The sequence below is a fragment of the Onychostruthus taczanowskii genome, unplaced genomic scaffold (genome assembly GCF_017590055.1).
Source record: "Onychostruthus taczanowskii isolate IOZ18803 unplaced genomic scaffold, ASM1759005v1 scaffold20, whole genome shotgun sequence".
In the NCBI taxonomy this organism is placed as follows: Eukaryota; Metazoa; Chordata; class Aves; order Passeriformes; family Passeridae; genus Onychostruthus; species Onychostruthus taczanowskii.
Window position 1 is genome coordinate 230,783 of NW_024499240.1, and position 21,009 is coordinate 251,791.

Genomic DNA, 21,009 nt, shown 5'->3' on the forward strand with positions numbered 1-21,009 from the left:
GGGCGGCGGGGCCGGGAGCGCGGGGCGCTGCTGCCCCCTGCCGGGCAGCGCCTGCCAAGCGCGGCCCGTGAGGGGCGGCGTGCGCGGTCCTGCTTCCGGCGTGCTGCCCGCTGCCTCCGCTCGCCCCCCTCGGGGCCTGTCCTGCTTCTGACCTGCCTGAAGTCCTCCTGCACCTGTAACCAAGCTGCCAGGTGGGACCCTGGCCGTGTCCCCATCGTGGCTATAGTTACGTGTTGCTCAGGCATCAAGGCCTGCGGCGGGGATGGTGCTGGGGAGTCACCGCTGAGGTCATCAGGAGTTCCCTTTGTTCCAATCCCTCCTGCCACCACTGGCCTTTTCCTGCCCTGATGCGATGGAACTCAAGGATGCTGCTCTTCACTAGGCCCAGTAGCCCTGACTTGTCCTGGAGCTGTGGAGGATGAGGGACACCCCTGTCCCCATGCCAGCCCCTGCGGGGTGAATGCGGAAGGTGGGTGCCTGTAAGCAGCAGCAGCAGGAGCTGAGAGGCTGAGGAGAGTACAGTGCTGAGCTTTGAAGGCACCTGACAGGCTGTCGGGGCTGCCAGCCACGCTGACAGCCGGGTACAGACACCCCCCCACCCCCTGCCACTGCTGCGCTCTGATCACAGCCTCACCGTCACTTCAAAGCACCCGCCAGGCGCAGGTGGGTTGTCATGCAGCCTCCCACCCCATGGTTCCACTCCTCCTGACCCACAGTCTTGCTTCTCCTGCCCCACCTGGCCCAGATGCACTGAGGTCCCCAGGGACAGGGATACCAAGGTACAAGATAAAAAAGGTCCCAAGTAGCACTGGCAGTAGGTGATGGCCTCCCAGTGCTGTCACTGTCCTGCCTCTGTGGGGCAGAGTCCCCAGCTGTAGAGCAGACACAACTGGGGACCCTGGAGGTCAAGGCAATGTTTTGTGGTGACTGCAGTGAAATGCATGGCAAGGGACAAGGAGGAAAAGCTGAAGTATGACATTCCTAGGTACGGGGTTCACACAGTGTGCCTAAGACAGGTCATTGCTATCCAGACACAGATGCCCACCATGCCGGGACACTGGGGGCTGCCAGTTCACCTTGCGTGGGGTAAGACAACACACACCCCTGTCCCAACCGAGCTCGAGAAGGAATTTTCCATTCCCGAATGCAGGTTGGGGAAAGGCGTGTTTGCAGCAACCCCCTCCTCTCCCTCCCCTCACCCATCACCGAAGCAGCTCAGGAAGGCGCCTGCCTTGTTCATCTCCAGGAAGGTGCAGAGCAAAAGCCTCCCAGGAGGGAGAGATCTCTGGAGGGGAGCAGGGACCCTGGGCAGCTTCAGGGGCAGCTTGCAGCCCACCTTCCAGAGGAGCCACCCTGAATGCAGCCATGCCGCTGCCCCTTGCCTGCTGCCAGGACGGGGAAATTCTGACACGACCCCAGGACAGCAGCGCGCCCCAGCTCCTTGTCGGCATCCTGCGAGCCACCCGGATCCCCGGGCTGCACTACATGTGTACCCGGCCACAGTCCCGCCTGCGCCGCCTGCTCTGGAGCCTGGCCTTCCTGGCCTCCGCCGGGCTGCTGGCCACCGGCACCGCCGACCGCCTGCACCACCTGCTCTCGCGGCCCGTGCACACCCGCGCACGCCTCGCCTGGGCACCCCAGCTCCGCTTCCCGGCTGTCACCCTCTGCAACCCCAACCGGGCACGCTTCCTGCACCTCACCAAGCCCGACCTCTACTCGGTGGGAGAATGGCTGGGGCTGGCCCGGGAGAACCACTCGCTGGTGCCCGAGATGCTGGCCGTGCTGGGGGAGGACCAGCGTGCCTGGCTGACACGTCTGGCCAACTACTCGCGCTTCTTGCCACCCCGCCGCTCCGAGCGCACCATGCAGAGCTTCTTTCACCGCCTGGGCCACCAGATTGAGGACATGCTGGTGGAGTGTCGCTTTCAGGGAGAGCGCTGTGGCCCCCAGCACTTCACTCCTGTGAGTTCCTTCCTGGAAGGTGCAGGACAGCTGGGCTGTCCCATGGGTACTGGGAATGATGCTTCACCCCCACCCCAGCAAGGGTGGAGGAGTGGCAGAGTAGGGAGTCAGGCTGAGATGAGCCTTTCCAAAGGTCATGCAAGACTGTACCTTCCTTCCATCACCTCCATGGAACTGGAAAGGGGTTTCTGGACCTCATCCTGCTTGCAGAATACTCGACCAGATCCCTGCCTGCCCCCTTACCACTGCTCTCTCCATCCCTAGGTCTACACACGCTATGGTAAGTGCTACACCTTCAATGGGGATCGGAGGAATCCACGTGTGACCCGCCAAGGTGGCATGGGCAACGGGCTGGAGATCATGCTGGACATCCAGCAGGAAGAGTACCTGCCCATCTGGAGAGAGACCAGTAAGTGGGGCTATGGCTCAGGCAGGGCACAGGTGATGGGTGCTGGGACAGAGGGTTGCTGGGCAGAGCAGAGCACCCTGTGAGCAGACTATGGATAAAGCAGGGCATCAGAGGGGTGCAGGTGCTGGGTCGGTGCAGGCATGCAGCACCTCTGTGCTCCCACAGATGAGACATCATTTGAAGCTGGCATCCGGGTCCAGATCCACAGCCAGGACGAACCACCCTATATCCATCAGCTGGGCTTTGGTGTCTCGCCCGGCTTCCAGACCTTTGTGTCCTGCCAGGAGCAACGGGTAAGGCAGGATGCCCCACAGCCTCGGGGAAGTGCCTGCTTGCACTCAGCCCAGCACAGCCCTGTAGCAGTGCCCTTCTCACCCCAACAGCTCACCTACCTGCCGCAGCCGTGGGGGAACTGCCGGGCCAGCATGCAGGGGGAGCAGCTGCTGCCTGGCTATGACACCTACAGCATCGCTGCCTGCCGCCTCCAGTGTGAGAAGGAGGCCGTGGTGCAGAGCTGCCACTGCCGCATGGTCCATATGCCAGGTGAGGGGTGTGCATGATGGTGTGAGGGGCGCCCCACTGCCCCAACAATCCTGCTGGGGTTGCTCCAACTCCCTGCAGTCTGCACCCAAAGATCACCTCTGCCCCAACACTCTGTACTCAAGGATTCCCCTGGCTCCATCTCTCTCCATCCAGGGACCACTCCATCCTCTCCACATGCTGGGTCAACCCCTGTCCTACCCTCCTTACACCACAGGTCAGCACCTTCCCTGCTTGCCTTGTACCTTGGCCACATCTGCCCCAACCAACCTGCACCCAAGGGTCATTCATCCCCATTCTCTCTGCACCCTGCCCTCTGCACTACCTCCAAGGGAGTGAGTTAAGAGTGGGGGGCAGAATCTGGCCAGACTTCCCCCCTCCCAACCACCTGCTTCTCCACAGGCAATGAGTCCATCTGCTCCCCTAATGTGTACATCGAGTGTGCTGACCACACACTGGGTAGGTGCAGAAATGAGTGGGTGGGCATCTAGGGGCCAGCTGAGTGCCCCAGGGAGGGGACTGGGGATTACGGCTGTGCCAATGGGTGTCTGCCCCCAGACGCAGCAGTGGAGGACAGCCAGGAGCGCTGCAGCTGCCCCACACCGTGCAACCTGACACGCTACGGCAAGGAGATCTCCATGGTCCGCATCCCCAACAAGGGCTCAGCGCGCTACCTCGCCCGCAAGTACAACAAGAATGAGACCTACATTCGGTGAGTTGCCAGCACTGCGGCATTCCAGGGGGTGGACAGGGGGTTGGGGACCTGGGAAACTTCCACTCCACTTCTGGCAGCATGCAGAGAGAGGGTCCTGGCATACCTGGTCTCTGCAGCATCCTCTGTGCAGGAGTGTTTTCACTAGAGCTTCTTCCCAACTTGTCCAATCTTCCCAGCCTTCCTGCCAGCACCTGCGCACCCCACTGTCTCTCCTGGCCTGGGACATGCCCCATCCATGTCCCCACTGCATCAGCCCAAACAAATATTCATGAGGGCCGTGGGAGCACCTGAGAGCTGGAGGGCTGGGAGACACGGGAGGTTTGTGGGAAGGGGTGCAGGAAGGTCTATGACCAGCCCTTTTTGCTCAGCACAATGGTGTCCCCACAGGGAGAACTTCTTGGTGCTGGACATCTTCTTTGAGGCGCTCAACTACGAAGCCATTGAGCAGAAGAAAGCCTATGACCTTGCCGGGCTTCTCGGTGACTCCCCTCACCTTCCTCTGGGGCCCTAAGGCGCGGAGCTCTGGGTCCCAGCCCTGGGAAGATGAGGGTCTGGTGGGGGAGGGATCACACAGAGCAGCAGCCAGCCACAGGCTGGCTGAAGGGTGGAATACTGCTCACTGTCCCCTATCCCGCATGTCCCCCACACCCTCGGTCCTGCTGACCCTGCCCCCAGGACTGCTCTGTGCCCCACCATCTGGCAGCCTTGGCACTGCCCACTGCCCTGCTGGCCCACCCCAGGCTTCCAGTGGGCTGCATAGCATGTCCTGGTGACCATCTTGCCCTCCTCCTCCCCAGGGGACATCGGGGGGCAGATGGGCCTGTTCATCGGTGCCAGCATCCTCACCATCTTGGAGATCCTGGACTACATCTATGAGGTGTGTTTAGCCTTCAGGGATGTGTCTCGGCAGTGGGTACAAAGACAGGCTTCCTGGGGAGGGCATAAAATGTGTGGACACCCCAGAGGGCTATAGCAGCCCCCAAATTAGGGAACACCCAGAGAAAGGCAGTGGGAGGAGAATGGGTCTCCCTGCATTCCTCAGTGACCTGAGGACAGGGAGGGTGGTGTGCCAAAGTACTGTCCCACTGTCCCTGGGTGAGAAGGGGAGCAGGCAGCAGTTCCGTGTAGACTGGAGTGTCCACACACAGGGTGCTACGTGTGTGCAGGTCTAGGTCTGACCCCCCATCTGCACCCAGGTGATCCGAGAGAAGGTGAGCCGGGTCCTGCGCCGCTCCAAGCCACCTCTGAAGAAGCCCTCGGGCAGCATCGCCACACTGGGATTGGAGGAGATGAAGGACCAGGTACCCCCTGCAGGGCTGGGATGCCTGGAGGCTGTGAGGACAGGGCCTGGCCATGTGTCTGCCCCCACTCCACGGGGAGGGGACATCCCAAGATCGAGAGTCTGTGTGGCTCTGCATTTGGTGCCTTCAGGCTGCAGAGTCAGGGCAGTCCCAGGGAGGCAGGGAGCTGGGTGTCCCCTGGGGAGCTCCTGCAGACAGGCTGTGATGGGTGGGACGACTAGGAAGGTGGCAGGACAGGATGCATGGAATCTGTGCCCACCCTATTGACTGCCATCCCCACAGAGCCCCTGTGAGACGCTGGGTCGGCACGTGGAGGGCGCCTACAACGCGGGCATCCTGCCCAACCACCATCACCGCCACCACTACCCTCACCAGGGTGTCTTCGAGGACTTCGCCTGCTAGGCAAGATTGGGTTTGGGGGCCAGCCCCCTGTCACCCCCCTCCCCAGCGTTCTCATGGAGAGGGACCGCGGCACTGGGTGCGGTGGGCACAGGCCCTTGCCTCCCCCACCCCACTGCCAGGACCAGCCACACCGTTCTCCCCCAGTGATGCCACTGGAGCTGCCTCAGCACCGGCACTGGAGCAGCCCCCTGGCCCTTCTGCCTGTCCCCTCAGCTTGCCCCTAGCACGTGGGCTCAGCCCAGTTTCAAGCACACGGCATGGAGGGGGATGGGCACGCCAGGGGGTTTTGGGGGAGCAGCAGGTGTGGGCCAGAGAGGCCCTGGTGCTGCAGAGCGTGAGGGGGGTAAGCTGAGGTTCCTGTGAGCCCCTCCAAGCCCTCCCTTGCTGACCCCTCCTGGGTGGTGGTCTCTGCCCTGCATGGTTTTGCCTAGGAGAGAGACATGCCTGGAACAGCTTCCCTCTGCCTGGGAACCACCTCCTCCCCTTCCTGTTTCAGGGCAGGGCAGCATTGCAGGGCACCCCTCTGAGTAGCATGGCCCCCGTGGCCAGCCCAGGGACACCCCAACTGCAGCCACACCTGCATGGCACCACCCTGACCCCTGGCACCACCACCACCACTGTGACACGCCCCTAAACATCTGCCCACCCTTGCCCGACCTCATGCAGTCTCTCAGAGCTGCAGCCCCTCCATCACTGTTCCCAGCCAGACCCCTGCACTGTGATTCCCCCTGCCACTCCAGTGTTGGCCCCCAATAATCCCCAGTCATTTCAGCACTGCAAACCTACTGCCTCCCCCATCTCCTTCCCCAATCTGTTGTGAACCCATCCTCTCCTTGCCCAGTTATTGCCCAGAGTGGCTCATCCCTTGGTGTAGCTGCCTGGCACAGCCCAGGCAGCACAGCGGGTCCTGCCCTCACTCCCCTGCCTGTGGCTGCTCTTTTGCACCGTGCACGTACCCCTTGCCATGCTCCCAGCCCCAGGTGCTGAGCACCCTCTGTGCCTCCCCCAGACTGTACATGGTTAGGAGGGTGCTCCGTGCCCAGCCCTGTCCGGACAGCTCCAGCCTGCTGGCCGGAGCCTTGGCCAAAACTGGCACCCACAGTCCTCCTGCCTGGCCTGAGATGGCGGGACACACGGCAGGATGCACGGCAGGACCCGCAGCACTTCCCCTGTCCTGTTGTACATTGCCTCCACCCCCTCCACTGTAGCAGCAGACACCAGCGCAGGGCAAACTGCCCCAAAATATCTCAGGAGGGGGGGCAAGCTGGCAAAGCCCCCCTCAACACACACACTTGGCAGAGGGGGACCCCAGGGCAGGAATCTGGGACTTCTGGGGAAGGCTGGGGCTGAGCCAGGCAGCCTCTGGCCCTGCTGGTTTGGTCCCCATCCCTGGTGCCCACAGACGGATCGTGGCCATGTTGTGCCGTGCCCAAAGCCATAGATGCAGGAGGAGCCATCATCCCTGCAGCCCTCAAGGCCCCACACATGGGAGGCGCAGGGCAGGGACCAGGGCACCAGCAGCCCTGGCTGTGGGTACGCATGGTCCTACAGCTCCCCTGAAGTATGCACCCGTGTGTAAGCATGTTCCCCATGGGTGCAAGCACCCAGCTGCGTGGTGTTCCACGTTCCCCTGTGTGGGGGGATACCCAGCGAGCCTCCCAGCAGGCCAGCCACACCGGTGCTCCCCAGGGAGCCCTCCAGAGCACCCTATGCCAGCTCCCCATGGGGTTCCCAAACGCCAACCTGCAAGCAGGAGGGCTCCCACAGGGGTGCCACATGTTATCCCAGGAATGTGCCACGGCCACTCCAGCCAGCCTTACACCAAGGTCTCCTGCGACAAGGTGGGGGGTGCAGGATGTGTCCCCTTCTTGCCAGTCGGAGCAGCAGGCCCTGAGCGGGGTGGGCACGGACACCATGGTGGGAAGGCCAGCACAAACCGCCCTCGTGCTGGTGAACGTGAGAGATGTGCGTCACTGTTTTATAAATGTACAAATGCTCCCTAATAAAGAGGCACAAGTAGGTCCAGAGACGCCTGCGAGGGCTGATGGGGCAGGGAGATGGGTGGGACACCACCCTAGAGGACAGGTGGTGGTGGGACCCACCTTGTGCTCATGTATGAGGGGGGCAGGGTGAAACTGAAACAGGGGAGACAGAGGATGGGTGGAGGGCAAGGGGGGCCCTGCTGGGGCTTTCTGTGGCAGAAATGCTCTTCCAGTTCCTGCCTTCTCCAAAACTTTCTCCATCTGCTCCAGCTACCCTGCAGCACAAAGGGGACACAGTAGGAAACAGAAGCTGACCTCTTGGTGAAAGTTGCCAGCACCAGGCAGCACAGGTTTCCCTCTAAACCAGTGAGGGCTGAAAAAGCCTGAGTAAACTGGGTGCAGCTGTGACACAGGGCCACACCCCACAGGTCACACCATGCCCTGTGAGAAGAGCATTGAGCTTGGGTGCTAAAGGGAAAAGCAGGGAAATAGCTACATGCTCCACGTCTTGTTATCGTTAAGTAAGAAGATTGGATCCCTTTGGGATGAGACTGTCCTTGCCACGAGATTGTGACCCATCTGCCCCTCCACAATGCCCCATCATTTCACCTGCGCCAAGACAGTAACTGGGAGCTCATGGTGCTTCCTGCTTTGCAGTGAAGATGTGTCACAGGAGCTGAGTAAGGAGAGCAGGATTGTGTGGTGGGCCCACGAGGTCCTTCCTCACCTGTCCTTCCTCATGATGTCCTCCAGTTCCTCCAGCACCACGCACAGGAGTGAAGCATGGCAGAAGGAAAGGCTGAACTTCATGCATGGCCCATCCTGGCTTCTATGCCAACAAAGCAGCCTCAGGAGCATTCCCAGGAGCCCTGTAGTGATAACCTACTGAAGATTTGACATGTATTTTTCTCTGTTGCTCTCATCACCTCTATTCTTTAATTTGACAACTTCCAGGTGCTATCTGGAAGTGACAGCTCCTGTCACTTCCACTTCTCCAAACAGGACAGGCAGACGACATGAACCCAACACCACCCCCAGCCTGTGACATGCCTCATGTCCCAGCACAGATGGCACTGGGCTGAAGAGGGCCAGTGGGACAACCCAGGTTTAGCACCCCAGGGCAACCACAAACCACAGTGCTTTGGCTTCTGGGTGCCCTCTCCCATGCTGTGCCTGTTCAAGAGCCACCAGGGCCTTAGTCTTGCCCAGAGATGGAGATGCTGCCACCTGGGGTTCACCCAGCACAGCACTGCTTGAAACACCTGTAATGAACCACATGAAATAGCTGGGCCATAATTAGAAGGGGATCCACTACAGTGAAACAGGCCCTTAATTTTAATGAGCACAGTGCTCTGGACAAATGCCAAGTACCTGATCACAGCAGGACCGGCTGTACTGGCGACAGCTTCTGTCACCATAGAGGTGACAACCCCAGAAGACACAGCAGGAGTGGCATTTGGGAGTAGGCACCAGGATGGAACAGTCAGCAAGGATCTCTTCTATCTATGGGGCAGGCATCTCCTCTGGGCACTTTCCAACATGCCTCCACTGCCACAAACAGTAATTACAGCTGTTCTCATAGAAAAGCTGCATTTCAAAGGAAAAAAAAAAAAAAAAAACATCCAGCTTGGGAGCACAGAGTTTGGAAGTAAGCCCTGAAATGCAATGGGACATGTGGCCTCACTGCTGTCACCTCCTCCCCAAGCATCTCCTGCCTGGAGATGCTGATGGTGACAGGCAACACCTGGAGAAAGGCATGACTCTCAGCATGTCTGTATGACGTGCAAATGCCAAACTCACTGCTTTGCTCCTTGATCATCTGCCCATGACCCCCTTCCTGGAAAAATGGACTGGTGGTGCCAATCAGTCAGGCCAGGCAAGAGACACACAGCACCCACTTTCCAGCACTCAGCCCCAGACAGTGGGCAAAGAGGCTGGAAAAATCAAGGAGACAATTAAAATTACTGCCTGCCTCTTCCTCCAGTGCCAGAGCTTCAGGGTCTTGCATACTGCCAGTGCTGGGGTGGTGTGACCCCAGAGGGGACATCCCTGGGCACAGCCAGATATGCCAACACCATGGAAGAAAACCCCTGCAGGCAGGCACATACTGACAGCAGCTCTGCCTACACCTACAGCTTTCCTTCTTCATTGAAATGCTCTGATTTCCCTGAGCTTGGCCAGAAAAACCCCTAACCAAAGCCCCTCACACCCTCCAGAGGGGCTAAGCAGTACATTGGACATCCAAGGCACTGGATGCAGGCACAGCTTGGTACCTCCCTGTCCGCTCTTCCTCAAGCAGACCAGCCTTCACTTAGAGACAGGAGGAACTGTTTGCTGGAACTGGGTCCTGGCCCGTGGTTGGTAGAGCTGATCCTGAAGGACAGGCACCCCTGGCCCCTTCCCAAAGAAAGCACAGGGAAGAAAGGGCATTGCATTTCCCCTTGTCCTCCAGCCCTTTCATGGCACGGCTGCAATTCCCATATCCTCCCAAAGGTCAGCCATCAAACTGATTAATATTGCTGGGGCTGAAGTAGCTTTGCCACAGAGTTGAGCACAGCCTGAAGTGACCCAAGCAGGGCTAGAGAAGTACGTTTTGCCTTCCCTGCTCACAGGCTCACTGTTGTGTTTGCATACACAGGAAAACAAACCACGGGGGGAGGGAGAACAGCAGGAGCTTGGGTTTTCCCCAGTCTGAGTCTCTTTCCTTGCCACAGTGCAAAAATGAGAGGAGGCAGGAGGGAAGGCAGGTGCCCACCCAAGCCCAGTGAATTCAGACACGCTCTCTTGTGCTTCAGAGTGCCCTGAACCACCTCTTCACTCTCGCTTCTGAAACAGTTCCCAAGAGAACGTTGCTCTGTCTCTCTTGATTGCTGTGGTGAGCCAGTAACACTTAGAAAATATCTGCAGAGGAAGCAGAAGTCTACCATGCAGGAGACAAGTTTTGTCCTGCCTTGTTTATAAAACTGACCATTCACTGCCCTGCCTCTGCAACTGGTTAAGTGCAAAAATCCACACATTGTATGAAAGTACTGGCCAAGCCTGAAGAGGGATCACAGAATGTCTGTTTTCTCATCTGCCCACATCAGCACCCAGGGCTACGCCCCCCCTTTCAAAAGTGTCACTGTCCTGGTCTTGCACTCTGCCTGCACCTGCTAGCCCTACGAGGGCAGGAGAGGGGCAGTGCACCTGTGCCCGTGCCCCTGGTACCACAGGTCTCTGCCGTGTCCCCGTGAGCACAGCCAGTGCCCACTTCACAGCCAGCACTCACCTTGCTTGCGTCACCAACTCCTTCCCAAAGTTTTGCACATCCTTCTTTGGGGTTTCATCATGTTTTGATGCTGCAGATAGACTGGCAAACACTAAAACAGCTTCAAACCCCGCAAGCTCCCTTGACAAGGGAGCAGTAACTGTGCTGGGAGTGCCACAAGCAGTCATTCGCTTCACAGCCAGCGCTCACCTTGCTTGCGTCACCAACTCCCTTCCCAAAGTTTTGCACATCCTTCTTTGGGGTTTCATCATGTTTTGATGCTGCAGATAGCCTGGCAAACACTAAAACAGCTTCAAACCCCGCAAGCTCCCTTGACAAGGGAGCAGTAACTGTGCTGGGAGTGCCACAAGCAGTCATTTGCTCATACATATGCCAGAGCGGGGAGCCTCTGCTGGTATCGATAGTGCAGAGCATTAAGTATGCAAATACCTCTAACTCAGTCTGGGCAAACAGCAGTGAGGAAACAGCAACTTTATCTTGACAGTCTCATGATAATTAAATGACAATTCTGGGTTTCTTTTCACAGCCAACTTGATTTGAAGCCGCTTTATTACCATTTGGATACTCTTCTAATGCCTAATCACATCTTACTACTTGGTCCACTTTTCAAAGGATAAATGTATCTGTAATACACCTGCATCTGCCTCGCTCCCTCTGCCCCAGATTTCCACTTGAAGGGAATTAAGGATGTGCTCAGGGAAGATCAAAAATAGAAATACTCAGAACAAGCTAACAGTTACTGTCTGAAATATAATAAAATTATATTTAAACATATACACTCCTACACCATGGATACAGAGACTAGAGCAGGAAGAGATGAATGAGGTATCCTTGGAAAAAGCATACCACAGAGCCCAGGGGCTCTCCATGAGTTCTGCTGAGCACTAGCACCACTGATAAGTAATAGTGAGTAGGTTCAGTTAATTTTCTTGGGGGTGTCTCTGATACATGAGCTTCCTGAAGCAGTAAAACATGATGAGTAAAGGGCTGGTGGGAAAGGCACATGGAGTTATGAAAATCATGCCTGGAGCAGGAAGCACGGGCAGGGGACACAGTCCCCACACCTCATAATGCAAATAGAAGTTGTAGGTGATGAAACAGTCCAGGACAGGACTACAGTGCTCTACCCAACTAAGAACTGGAAAACACAAGTGCTGAGAAGCCCTGAGATGTAAAACAGCTCAAAAAAGAGTGAGAGCAATGCAGAGAGAGCAGATCCAGCACCAGTAATCCAACACAGTGCTCAGATCCAGTTTCTGGCCTGGGAGCTTCCTTCAGAGCTGATCCCAGATCCTGGAGGGCAGAGTTCACCTCACTTGAGCAGCCAGTGTCTGCTCTGACATGGGCCAGGAGTCCCCCATTACTCACATACAGACCAGGAAGGCTGTTACAGAGATAGCAGACCTGGGAGGGCACACAACTCCACCAGCCCTTTACTGGTGCTTTTCCACCCACAGACAGGGCTGAGGAGGACTGGTCAGTGGGATCACAAGTTTACAGCAACAGGAAAGACAGGGCAGTCAGCACGTCGCACCAGACTTCCCAGGTCAAGGGGCTCAGCATCCTGCCACACCACCAGTGATGGCAACAGGCAGCTACAGCACAGCCCCACAGACTGTGAGCATCAGAGGAAGTGCAGAACTCCTGCTGCAAGCTGCAGGGGTTCAAGCAGGTATTCCCAAGTGTCTGCATGGCACATCTGCCAGCCTGTCCATAAGGCAATGGGCTCCCACAGCCTCCTTAAGAAGCAGGTATCTCCCTGCTCAGGTAAAAAATGTTGGAGGTGCTTGGGGAAAGAAGCATGTCTGTAAGGAATTTGTCCAGCCAGCTGCAGACAGAACAAGCAGCCAGCACCTACCATCACAAAGACGCCCAGCAGAACACCCATAGTTGCCTCATGAGAGAATCAGCCAGACCCACGAGTACATCTCTCCATTTTATTAGTGTAAATGCACTCCATCCCCCCTCCTTTCCCCCCTATTAAATACAAACCAGGAGCAGTGAGCAGCTCCTCAGTCGCTTTCTCCTTAGGAGATGCACAGCCAAACCCTCTGCCATGCCCATCAGTGTCAGGCACAATGTCCCTGGACCCTGAGGGCAGCCCCACAGTGGGGAGGGATCCCACCTCTGTCAGGAGGCTCTCGTCTGAAGGCTGTGACCTCCGACGTCCTATCAATACTGCGAAGGCCAAAGCGGCCTGGGTCATGGTTCCCATGGGGAGCAGCTCACGGTACATGAAATCAGCAGGATCCCCCTCTGGCACCCCCTACACCCACCGGCCTCAGGGGCCCAAGTTCCTCACACCCCAGCCAGCCAGGAGCACTCCAGCTCATTGCCAAGTGGCAAAACCCCAAAACCAACATCCTTATTGCTCTTTTGGGATGGGATGTGCCCCATTCCACTGTCCAAGCTTGTGGCAGGCACAGGGACATGATCCTCCCTGTACAACCAGGCCAATGCTCCAAAGGAGCAAGGAGCACATTCCTGTCCCAGGACACTGGGAGAACTACGAGGGATCACTCCAGGCCCTGTGGCAGTCACAGCCCTGCAGAAGGGGGACCTTGGTCTCTACATTCCCCCAGTTAAGGGGGGACAGCAAGAGACACAGTAGCCCACCTCCCCCATGCTCAGCAGCAGGGCCAGGACAGACAGATGGGGCCAGCAGCCACCAGCTCCGAATGAGGAGCCAGGTGTTCCAGCTTGCAGCTCAGTGACTCTGACCCCATCTTGCCCGGGGTCTGCACAGCCATGGCTACTTGAGAAAGACCCAGGCACCCTGGGCTGGCAGACCCCGGCCTGGGGTGCCCCGAGTGGGGCAAGTCACGAGCTTGGACACCAGCAATCTCTGCAGCCGCTGCAGAAGGAAGACAGATTAGGGCAGAAGAAGAAGTGGAGTGGGTAGGCAGGCATAACATGGCAGGGTCAGCCCCTCCACCATCCAGGGTTCAGGTGCTGTTCCCCTGCTCCTGCTCAAAAAGGACCATGGCCAGCTGGGAGCGAGAGCCTACGCCCTCCAGGCTGCTTTGCACGCAGCGGTGGTAGATGTCCTCACTGAGCCGGGGGTTGCAGGCCTGGTGCCGGTAGCGCTGCAGCAGGGCAGGCTCCACAGCCCGGAAGACGTGGAGGTTGGAGTACTTGACGAACATGTCGTAGATGTCCAGGGTCTCCAGGATGTCCTCATTCTCCTGCACGTCCCCCGCCATGCGGGTGCGTGCTGCCATGTAGTCAGCGTTGTAGAAGCAGGCTTCATGGAAGACGTCACGGTCAAAGCGCCCCATGTCCCTCAGCAGGTCCAGTGTGGTGGGTGGCACCTGGTTGTGGTAAGCAATGGCTGGGTTGTAGCCCTGGAAGTGGATGGGGAAGAAAACCTGCCAGTTGTTTATGGTGTTCATCCGGCAGCGGTTAAGGAAGTCAATGGTGACCTCTGTCCCCACGCCAGCCACAAAGAAAAGTGTGTCCACAGGATGCTTCTTGGAGATAATGTCCATGACCTTGATTTGGGAGGGCGCATCTGTCTTAACGCTGATCCAGGGGATCTTTACCTCTGCATACTTGCGCTCATACTCGGTGATCTGGGACTTCACAGAGGCAAAGATATCATTCTGGGTCACCTGCTGGGCCTCAAAGGGGTCATAGATGAAGAGGAAGGTGAGCACTGCATTCTCACTGCTCTCAAAAGCGGCTGCCGCATAAGCCTCCAGAAAGCGGGCGGCGTAGTCCCGGTCATGGGCCGTCAGTGGCAGGATGACATTGATGCGACTGGCCTCTGTCACGTAGGGCATGGGGATGATCTCCACCTCGCTGAGGGGCCGCACCAGGTGCACTCGCTTAGTGACAGAGCGGCTGTGTCCCTTCTGGGTGACCACCTCCACCTGAAGGTCCAGCGTGTACTCCATGCCACGTGTGGGGTCGAAGCGCCGGTAGCCGTTCAGCAGCTGCTGCTTGCGGATGTGGAGCACTGGCTGGTACTTGCGGTTCAGCTCCTCCATGGCCGTGGCCACCACATCGGCCACGTCCGCCAGATCCACACCATGCAGCTCACACTTCGGGGAGCCATCCACACAGGCATAGACCTGCTCCTCTGTGAAGTAGTCCCAGCGCAGCACCTCAAAGCGAGTTTTGGGCTGGAACGGGGGCGGGATGCCAATGGGCCACGTGGCGATGTGGTCCCCGTCTGCAGCCAGGCTGCTGGCGTTCTGGATCTCCATCTGCAAGAGAAGGGATGGACAAGTGAGAGCCAAGGCAGGCACAAGCAGGTGTCCCAGCTCTGGCAGCAGTCAAGCTGACTTCTGATACGCAAAGATAACCAGAGCTGGCTCAAAAAGCAGTGCCAGAACAACTCTGCCCTCAACCAGACTCCTGTCCAGCACCTCAGGATTTCTCCCGCACCCCACCCAGCCTTTGACAGACCTCTGCACCCTTCTGTCTTCATCACCCTGAACCACCACTGCATCTCCAGGACCCATCTAGGTCCAAAGCTGCTTTCCAGACAGCACCACTGCCTCTGTAGCCACATGAGCTCAGCTGATCCTGTCCAACAGCAGGATCACAAGAGAAACACACAGAGAAACCAGAAAGCCCACAGGGATGACAAACAGAACCAAAACCCTCCCAGCCAAGCCAGGTCTCACCTGGAGCTGCTGGATCTCCTGATAGGTTCTCTCAAGCTCCACCTGTGCAAAGTACTTGTGCAGCCGGTACATCTGGAGGGGATCCAGCACAGGGTGGACAGTGAAGGCACTCTGGAAACGGAGGTCAGTCTCCCGTTCGGGGTCTGCGTTCTTCCCCAGCTCAAAATAGTGATAATGCAGACCCTGTGCCAGCCAGGAAAGATAGGTCACAGCCAGCCCCAACCTGTACTCCCACACCACCAGATGCCAGCACAGCAAGCTCAAAGGATGTCAGGGACAGTAACAGCCAGTGTTCCCAGGGTTGAGAGGGCCCACAGGGAGGAGGGAAAACACTGGGCCAGGATCCAGCTATCTCTGCTGCAGGACCTACCTCATGTTCCTCAGCACAGCTGACACCTGTGTAGTCAATGATGCAGCGGCCCAGCCACTCATCAGGCCGGGCACTGAGGATGTCATTGCGGCAGCTCTCCAGGTGCTGCTGCAGGAGCAGGAGGAGGCTGCGGGACAGCAAGTAGCCAAACCCTCCATAGCAATAACGTCCCTCGGTGTCCCCGCCAATGAACTCCTCAGGACGACCCAGGTAGAGGTGGGTGTCAATGCTGAGGTGGGCAACCAGGCGGCTGATGCGGTGCGCCTCCGTGTAGGTATCGTCCTGCACCAGGAAGAACCAGTCGAAATCGTTCACGTAGTGGTCCAGAAGGTACCTGATGGTCTGGTACATGTTCCAGATGGGCCGCTCGTCGCTGTGTGTCACCACCGTCATGCCATGGGGCACCTTGCGGCCCCGTGTGCCGGTGAAGTACACCAGGCGCTCCAGGCGGTGGGCCAGCGTGCGGTTGACAGCCACCCCCAGCGTGTTCAGCGTGCTCTTGGAGGTCAGCACGCCCACGAAGAGCCGCTGCCGCATCCCCAGCTCGGTGCTAATGTACCGGGTCCTGCAAGAAGAAGACCGTGTATGGCCCCTAGGGCACTGCAACACACCCCAGCCTGCACCTCCCTGCTGTAACCAAGGGCACCGACCTCAGTTCCTCTGCAGGAACTGCTCCCAGGCTTCAGACACGCACAAAAGACATCACCCACCGTTACCAGCTGCCACTACACCTGTCTCAGGGGCACTGCAGAGCACTTTGCTGAGGTCCCCCATCAACTTGACATCAAAGGAGACCCTACCTTCCCTTCAGCTGGCCAGTCCAGGTCAAAGCAGATGCTCTCAAAAGGCTGAGCACAGCTAAAAACAGGAAAGAGGGCTGCACAACCCAGCTCTAGCATGGGACATGACCCACCAGACACCCCAACAATGAGGCTAGCTCCAGCCAGGTCTGAACTGGGAAGGACCTTCCTGCCACCCCTGCCAGTCACCCCTACTCTAAAGCAGGCAGGCAGGAGAGCCCGTGCTGCCCTCCCTGGGGAAGCCAGGCCCCACACATGTTGCTGAAGCCAGCAAGGGGGCTGGTCGTGTCCCCCTCCCCAGCATGGCCCCCAGCTGTCGCACTCACAATGACTTTCAGGTTTAATTCTCCCAGTCTGGCGCAGTAGCAGGAAGCGACCCCCCCACCACGTCCCCCCACTGCCGCCTGGTACACAGTGGCCCCATTCAGCCCCCTTCATCCGCCCACCACCTCGCCAGGACAAGGAGGCCCTTTCACTGCCTGTTCCCTGCCATCCAGGGGACGCTGGGATGGGGCTGCAGCCGACTCCGGAGCAGGGTGGCATTTGCAGCACTGGGTGAGGACGTGCCACCACGGCAGGGGTCCCTGCTCAGAGGGGAGGGGACCGTGGCAGGGTGCCCGGCAGCACGTGCTGCAGCAGGCAACCTTCGCACAGCGGGCACCAGCGCGGGCAGGAGGCTCTCCGCTGCGGGCTGGGGTTAAGGTGAAGTCGGGCACAGGGGAGGAAAGGAAGCAGCTGGGAAAGGCACTCTCGGCGAGAAAAACCCGTCTGCCGTCCTAGGTGGCTGAAAGGAGGGCAAAGCGTACCGCTGAGCCTTCTGTAAAGCCCCCTTTGAAGTCCCCCAGCCGCGCCAAGGCAGGTACCTGGCAGCGACCCCCAGACAAACCCCGGTGAGCGGCGGCCCAAGCCCCCAGCCCGGCCCGGCCCGGCCCCCCCGCACCTGACGGCCTTCTTGGCGGCCCTGCCGGGGCTGGGCGGGCGGTAGGGCACGACGCGGGGCTCCCAGTTGTCAGCGCCCAGCGCGGCGGGCACGGCGTTGGGCCTGCGCGCCGCGTTGCCGTTGGCGGGGCCGGGGGGCGGCGCGGGGCCGCCGTCGGGGTGCGGGCGGGTGGCGGGGCGCGGCGGCGGCCCGCAGGGCTCCTCCACCCAAGTGACGCTGAGCAGGCTGAGGGTGAAGCCCAGCGAGACGCCGATGGCGACGGGCCCGGCGGGCCGCAGCACCGACAACACCAGCGACAGCCGCATGGCCGGGACGGGACCGCGACCGGGGCCGGGGCCGGCTGCCGCTGGCGGCGCCGCCGTCCGACGTGTCACCCGCGGGCCCCGCCCTGCCGCGCGTCACCCGCCCCGACCAATGGCTCGCGCTGCGAGCCGCTCGTCAAGGGGCGGGGCGACCAATCGGGGGAGGGGGCAAGCGTGGGGGCGGGGTCAGGTTGCCGGGAGACCGCGGGGCCGCGGCCGGGCCGGGGGCGGCGCGGCGGGGCTGCCCCTGCCCCTCTCCGTGTCCCTGTTCCGTGCCCCTGTCCGTGCCCCTGTCCGTGTCCCTGTTCCTTTTCCCTGTTCCGTGTCCCTGTTCCGTGCCCCTGTCCGTGCCCCTGTTCCGTGTCCCTGTTCCGTGCCCCTGTCCGTGCCCCTGTTCCGTGTCCCTGTTCCGTGTCCGTGTCCGTGTCCCTGTTCCTGTCCCTGTTCCGTGCCCCTGTTCCGTGCCCCTGTTCCGTGTCCCTGTACCGTGCCCCCTCCCTGTCCCGTGCCCCTGCCCCGCAGCCCGAGCCCCGCCGGCTGGGCCGCCGTGAGCGCCCCCGGTGCTGTAGGGCAGTAGGGCAGTGCCTCAGGTCCCGGCTGCCGGCTCACAGAGCGGAAAGCGCATCCGCCGGGGACCGGCACCTGAGAGGGTTTTAGGGCACATTTCCCCGGCCTGTTGTGCCCGGGACGCGAGGACCTCCGCGGGGCCGTGTGTGCCCTCCCCGGGACAGCCCAAACAGCGGCGCCGGTGAATTCATGGTGGGCTTGAACTGCCACGTTCCCCAAAGCGCTGCCCGAGGGTCGTCCCCTCGGTGTGGCTGCTGGCTGAGTCGTCGGGGGGACTAGGGGGGGTCTGAGTGTTTGAGGTCAGAGCAGCACGGTGCGGGCTGCGGGCTGCGGGAGGCAGCTGGCCACGCCTGAGGAGCAGGCACACCAGGAAAGAAACGGCGGCTGGAAGACCTTTGGACGCACAGAAACAAACCATCCCGGGGCAGGAGGAGGGCAGGCAGACACCAGGAGGTCCCAGCAGCAGGGGCTTTTATCATGTGTTTCAAACGGTGCAAAGGGAGCTCCTCCAGCTGGGGTGGGTTCACCATCCCACTCTGAGGTGTCTTGCAGCAGAGATGCACCATCATACTGGCTGCCACAAAGAGCCCCTGGGGCAGGCAGAGCTGAAAGAACCGTATCAGGACAGAGTTTGCTGCACAAAGGGAGCTTCCAGCACAGGAATGATCCAACCCAGAAGCTGCAAGGCAAGCAGCCCTACATGGCTGGTCAGTGCCAGGCATTGCTGAATAAGGACAAGAAGGAGGACCTGGCCTTTCCGCCCATTCCCAGCCCATGGCTTCACTTCCAAAGCCTTGCAGCCGTTGGGACTCTCAAGTGCCTCTGGATTTGCTCTGGGCAGGCAGTCCATTCCGCCCTCCCCACAAAACACAGCCCACTTGCCCTGGGGAGCACCAGCAGCCACAGAGCACTGCAGGGCACTGAGGACATGTGGGGGCCCACTCAGCTCCAGGATCTCTTTCATTTTCTAAAACAAAGCAGTCTGTTTTCATCAGAAAGCAGTTGGCAGCATCCCACCCCCCTGAGATACTAGACCATCATCCAAGCCCGGCTGCTTTTCATAGGCCTTTTTACTCTTGAATAGACCAAGACAAGCAATAGGCAAAAGCAGTCACGTGGATGGCAGTTTAATGAAGAACATATAAAAAGTAGAATCAGAGAGAATGCGATGGGATGAGGAGATACCACAAGATAAAAAAGGTGCAGAGCTAAGAAAGGAACAGAGATCTTCCATGCACAGAGGTCAAAAAACAGTCATGATGATAAAAAACCCAAGGTATCCTGGTTTTTGTACATAGCAAAAGAAATAGATGTGTTTGATTTCTTTTATGGGTTGGAATATTTAACTTCAGCCTCCTTGTACAAACCAAGATCATTTCATGTGAGTGATGAGAGGTTTCATTCTGAAATGACCCTGTTGATCTGAACTTATATTCAGATAGAGGTGCAGATCAGAGAAAGCAATAAAGTTTCCAGAGTCTGAGTTCATGCATGGGAAGCTGAGGGCAGAGCACACACCTCCCCAGGGCTTGCCTGGCAGTGGCTGAGCCCAGGGCCCCTGTGCCTGGCGGCCTTGGAAGATTCTGTAGGGAAGCAGCGGGAAGGCAGCAGTGCCGTTCCTCCAGCAGCCCCTTCTCAGCCCCCTGCCAGCTGCAGCTCCCGCCTTTGTCTCCCCCGTGTTGGCATGGGGCTGGGAAGGGGCTGCCAGAGGGAACGGCAGCTGCTGCCAAGAGTCTTCTGTGTGCCAGGATTTCCCGGGGGTCCCTAGGCGCTACAGCCAGGAGGTGCCAGATCCGGAGAGCTCTGCCTCTGCAGAGCACCGTGTCCCCCCACCTGCTTGCCATGGCTGTATCTCCCATCCACTCACGGGGGACGGGTGGGCAGCTGCTCTAGATGCCCCTGACATGTGCGTTTGCCCCTCTTGAACGCAGGCACTCCAGTCCCCGAGGCCCTGGCACAGCCCCTTGCGCACCGCACTGTCAGGTCCCACCTGACACAAGATTATCCTGCAGATCCCACCTCCACACCCCTGCACCCTGCACTGCTCTGTCCCCGCACAGGGTGCAGAGGGGCTCGCAGCCCTCGCAGCCGCCGGACGCCGAGCACAGGGCACACATGGCGCACACCCTGCACACACAGCCTCGGGCTGCGTCCCCGGCACAGGCCACGGCACACGGCGTGGCACCCCGATACACACCAGTGTACACTCCAGTGCGCCCCGAATTTACACCCTACTTTACATCCCATTGGGCACCCGAGGGCACCCCCACTTTACCCCCCAATGCACCCCCTAATTTACACCCCAGTGCGCGCCCCACTGCACCCCAATTTACCCCAGCTCAGCCCCGCCCCCTGCGGAGGCCCCGCCCAGGCCTCCGGGGCCCCGCCCCCGGCGCGCGGTGACGGCGCGGTGACGTCAGCGGAGCTGTCCGCTCAGCACCGCGCGGCGGCCGCGCCGCCACCATGCGCGGGGTCCGCGGCCGGGAGCGCCGGGAGCGCCGGGCGCCGCGGGGCCGCCGCCGCTGCCGCGCCGGGAGCGCAGGTGGGAGCGGGCGGAGCGGCAGAGGGGGGGCAGCACGAGGGGATCCGGAAGGCGGGTGACGCGCCGGACCCCTCGGGGGATGGGCTGGGGCACCCGGTTCCCGATCCTTCCGTCGTCCGGCGGAGCGAGCCCGGAGCCCAGGATGGGCGTGCGGGGAACCCGGCGTAGCGCCCCCGGGACCCCCGCCCCGAACAAAGAGAGGGGCGGAGCGGCCCCGCGCCCCGGCGGCCTTTGCGGCCGTCGCTCGGCAACGCCGCGCCCGGCCCGGGGCCCGGCGG

The 21,009-nt window shown here is 59.7% G+C and overlaps 3 protein-coding genes across 3 annotated transcripts in view; 2 read left to right on the forward strand and 1 right to left on the reverse strand.

Annotated features, from left to right (window-relative positions):
• Positions 1 to 7,354, forward strand: part of ASIC4 (acid sensing ion channel subunit family member 4) — a 28,250-nt gene extending 20,896 nt beyond the window's left edge. The window contains exons 2-10 of the mRNA XM_041403375.1: positions 2,227 to 2,371; positions 2,537 to 2,664; positions 2,755 to 2,914; positions 3,314 to 3,370; positions 3,470 to 3,623; positions 4,014 to 4,105; positions 4,424 to 4,503; positions 4,823 to 4,927; positions 5,210 to 7,354. Coding sequence (XP_041259309.1) covers positions 2,227 to 2,371; positions 2,537 to 2,664; positions 2,755 to 2,914; positions 3,314 to 3,370; positions 3,470 to 3,623; positions 4,014 to 4,105; positions 4,424 to 4,503; positions 4,823 to 4,927; positions 5,210 to 5,329 — 1,041 coding nt within the window. The 3' untranslated portion in view covers positions 5,330 to 7,354. The remainder of the gene's footprint in view (positions 1 to 2,226; positions 2,372 to 2,536; positions 2,665 to 2,754; positions 2,915 to 3,313; positions 3,371 to 3,469; positions 3,624 to 4,013; positions 4,106 to 4,423; positions 4,504 to 4,822; positions 4,928 to 5,209) is intronic.
• Positions 7,355 to 12,504: 5,150 nt separating this feature from the next.
• Positions 12,505 to 17,686, reverse strand: CHPF (chondroitin polymerizing factor). The gene is made up of 4 exons (XM_041403689.1): positions 17,321 to 17,686; positions 15,581 to 16,145; positions 15,211 to 15,393; positions 12,505 to 14,787 (listed from the first exon to the last, which is right to left on the reverse strand). Exons 1-4 carry the CDS (start codon positions 17,623 to 17,625, stop codon positions 13,525 to 13,527), a joined length of 2,316 nt encoding a protein of 771 aa, XP_041259623.1. The 5' UTR covers positions 17,626 to 17,686; the 3' UTR covers positions 12,505 to 13,524.
• A 2,986-nt stretch (positions 17,687 to 20,672) lies between these two features.
• Positions 20,673 to 21,009, forward strand: part of TMEM198 (transmembrane protein 198) — a 5,039-nt gene continuing 4,702 nt past the window's right edge. Inside the window, exon 1 of the mRNA XM_041403358.1 lies at positions 20,673 to 20,731. The gene's annotated coding sequence lies outside the window, so the exon portion shown is untranslated. The remainder of the gene's footprint in view (positions 20,732 to 21,009) is intronic.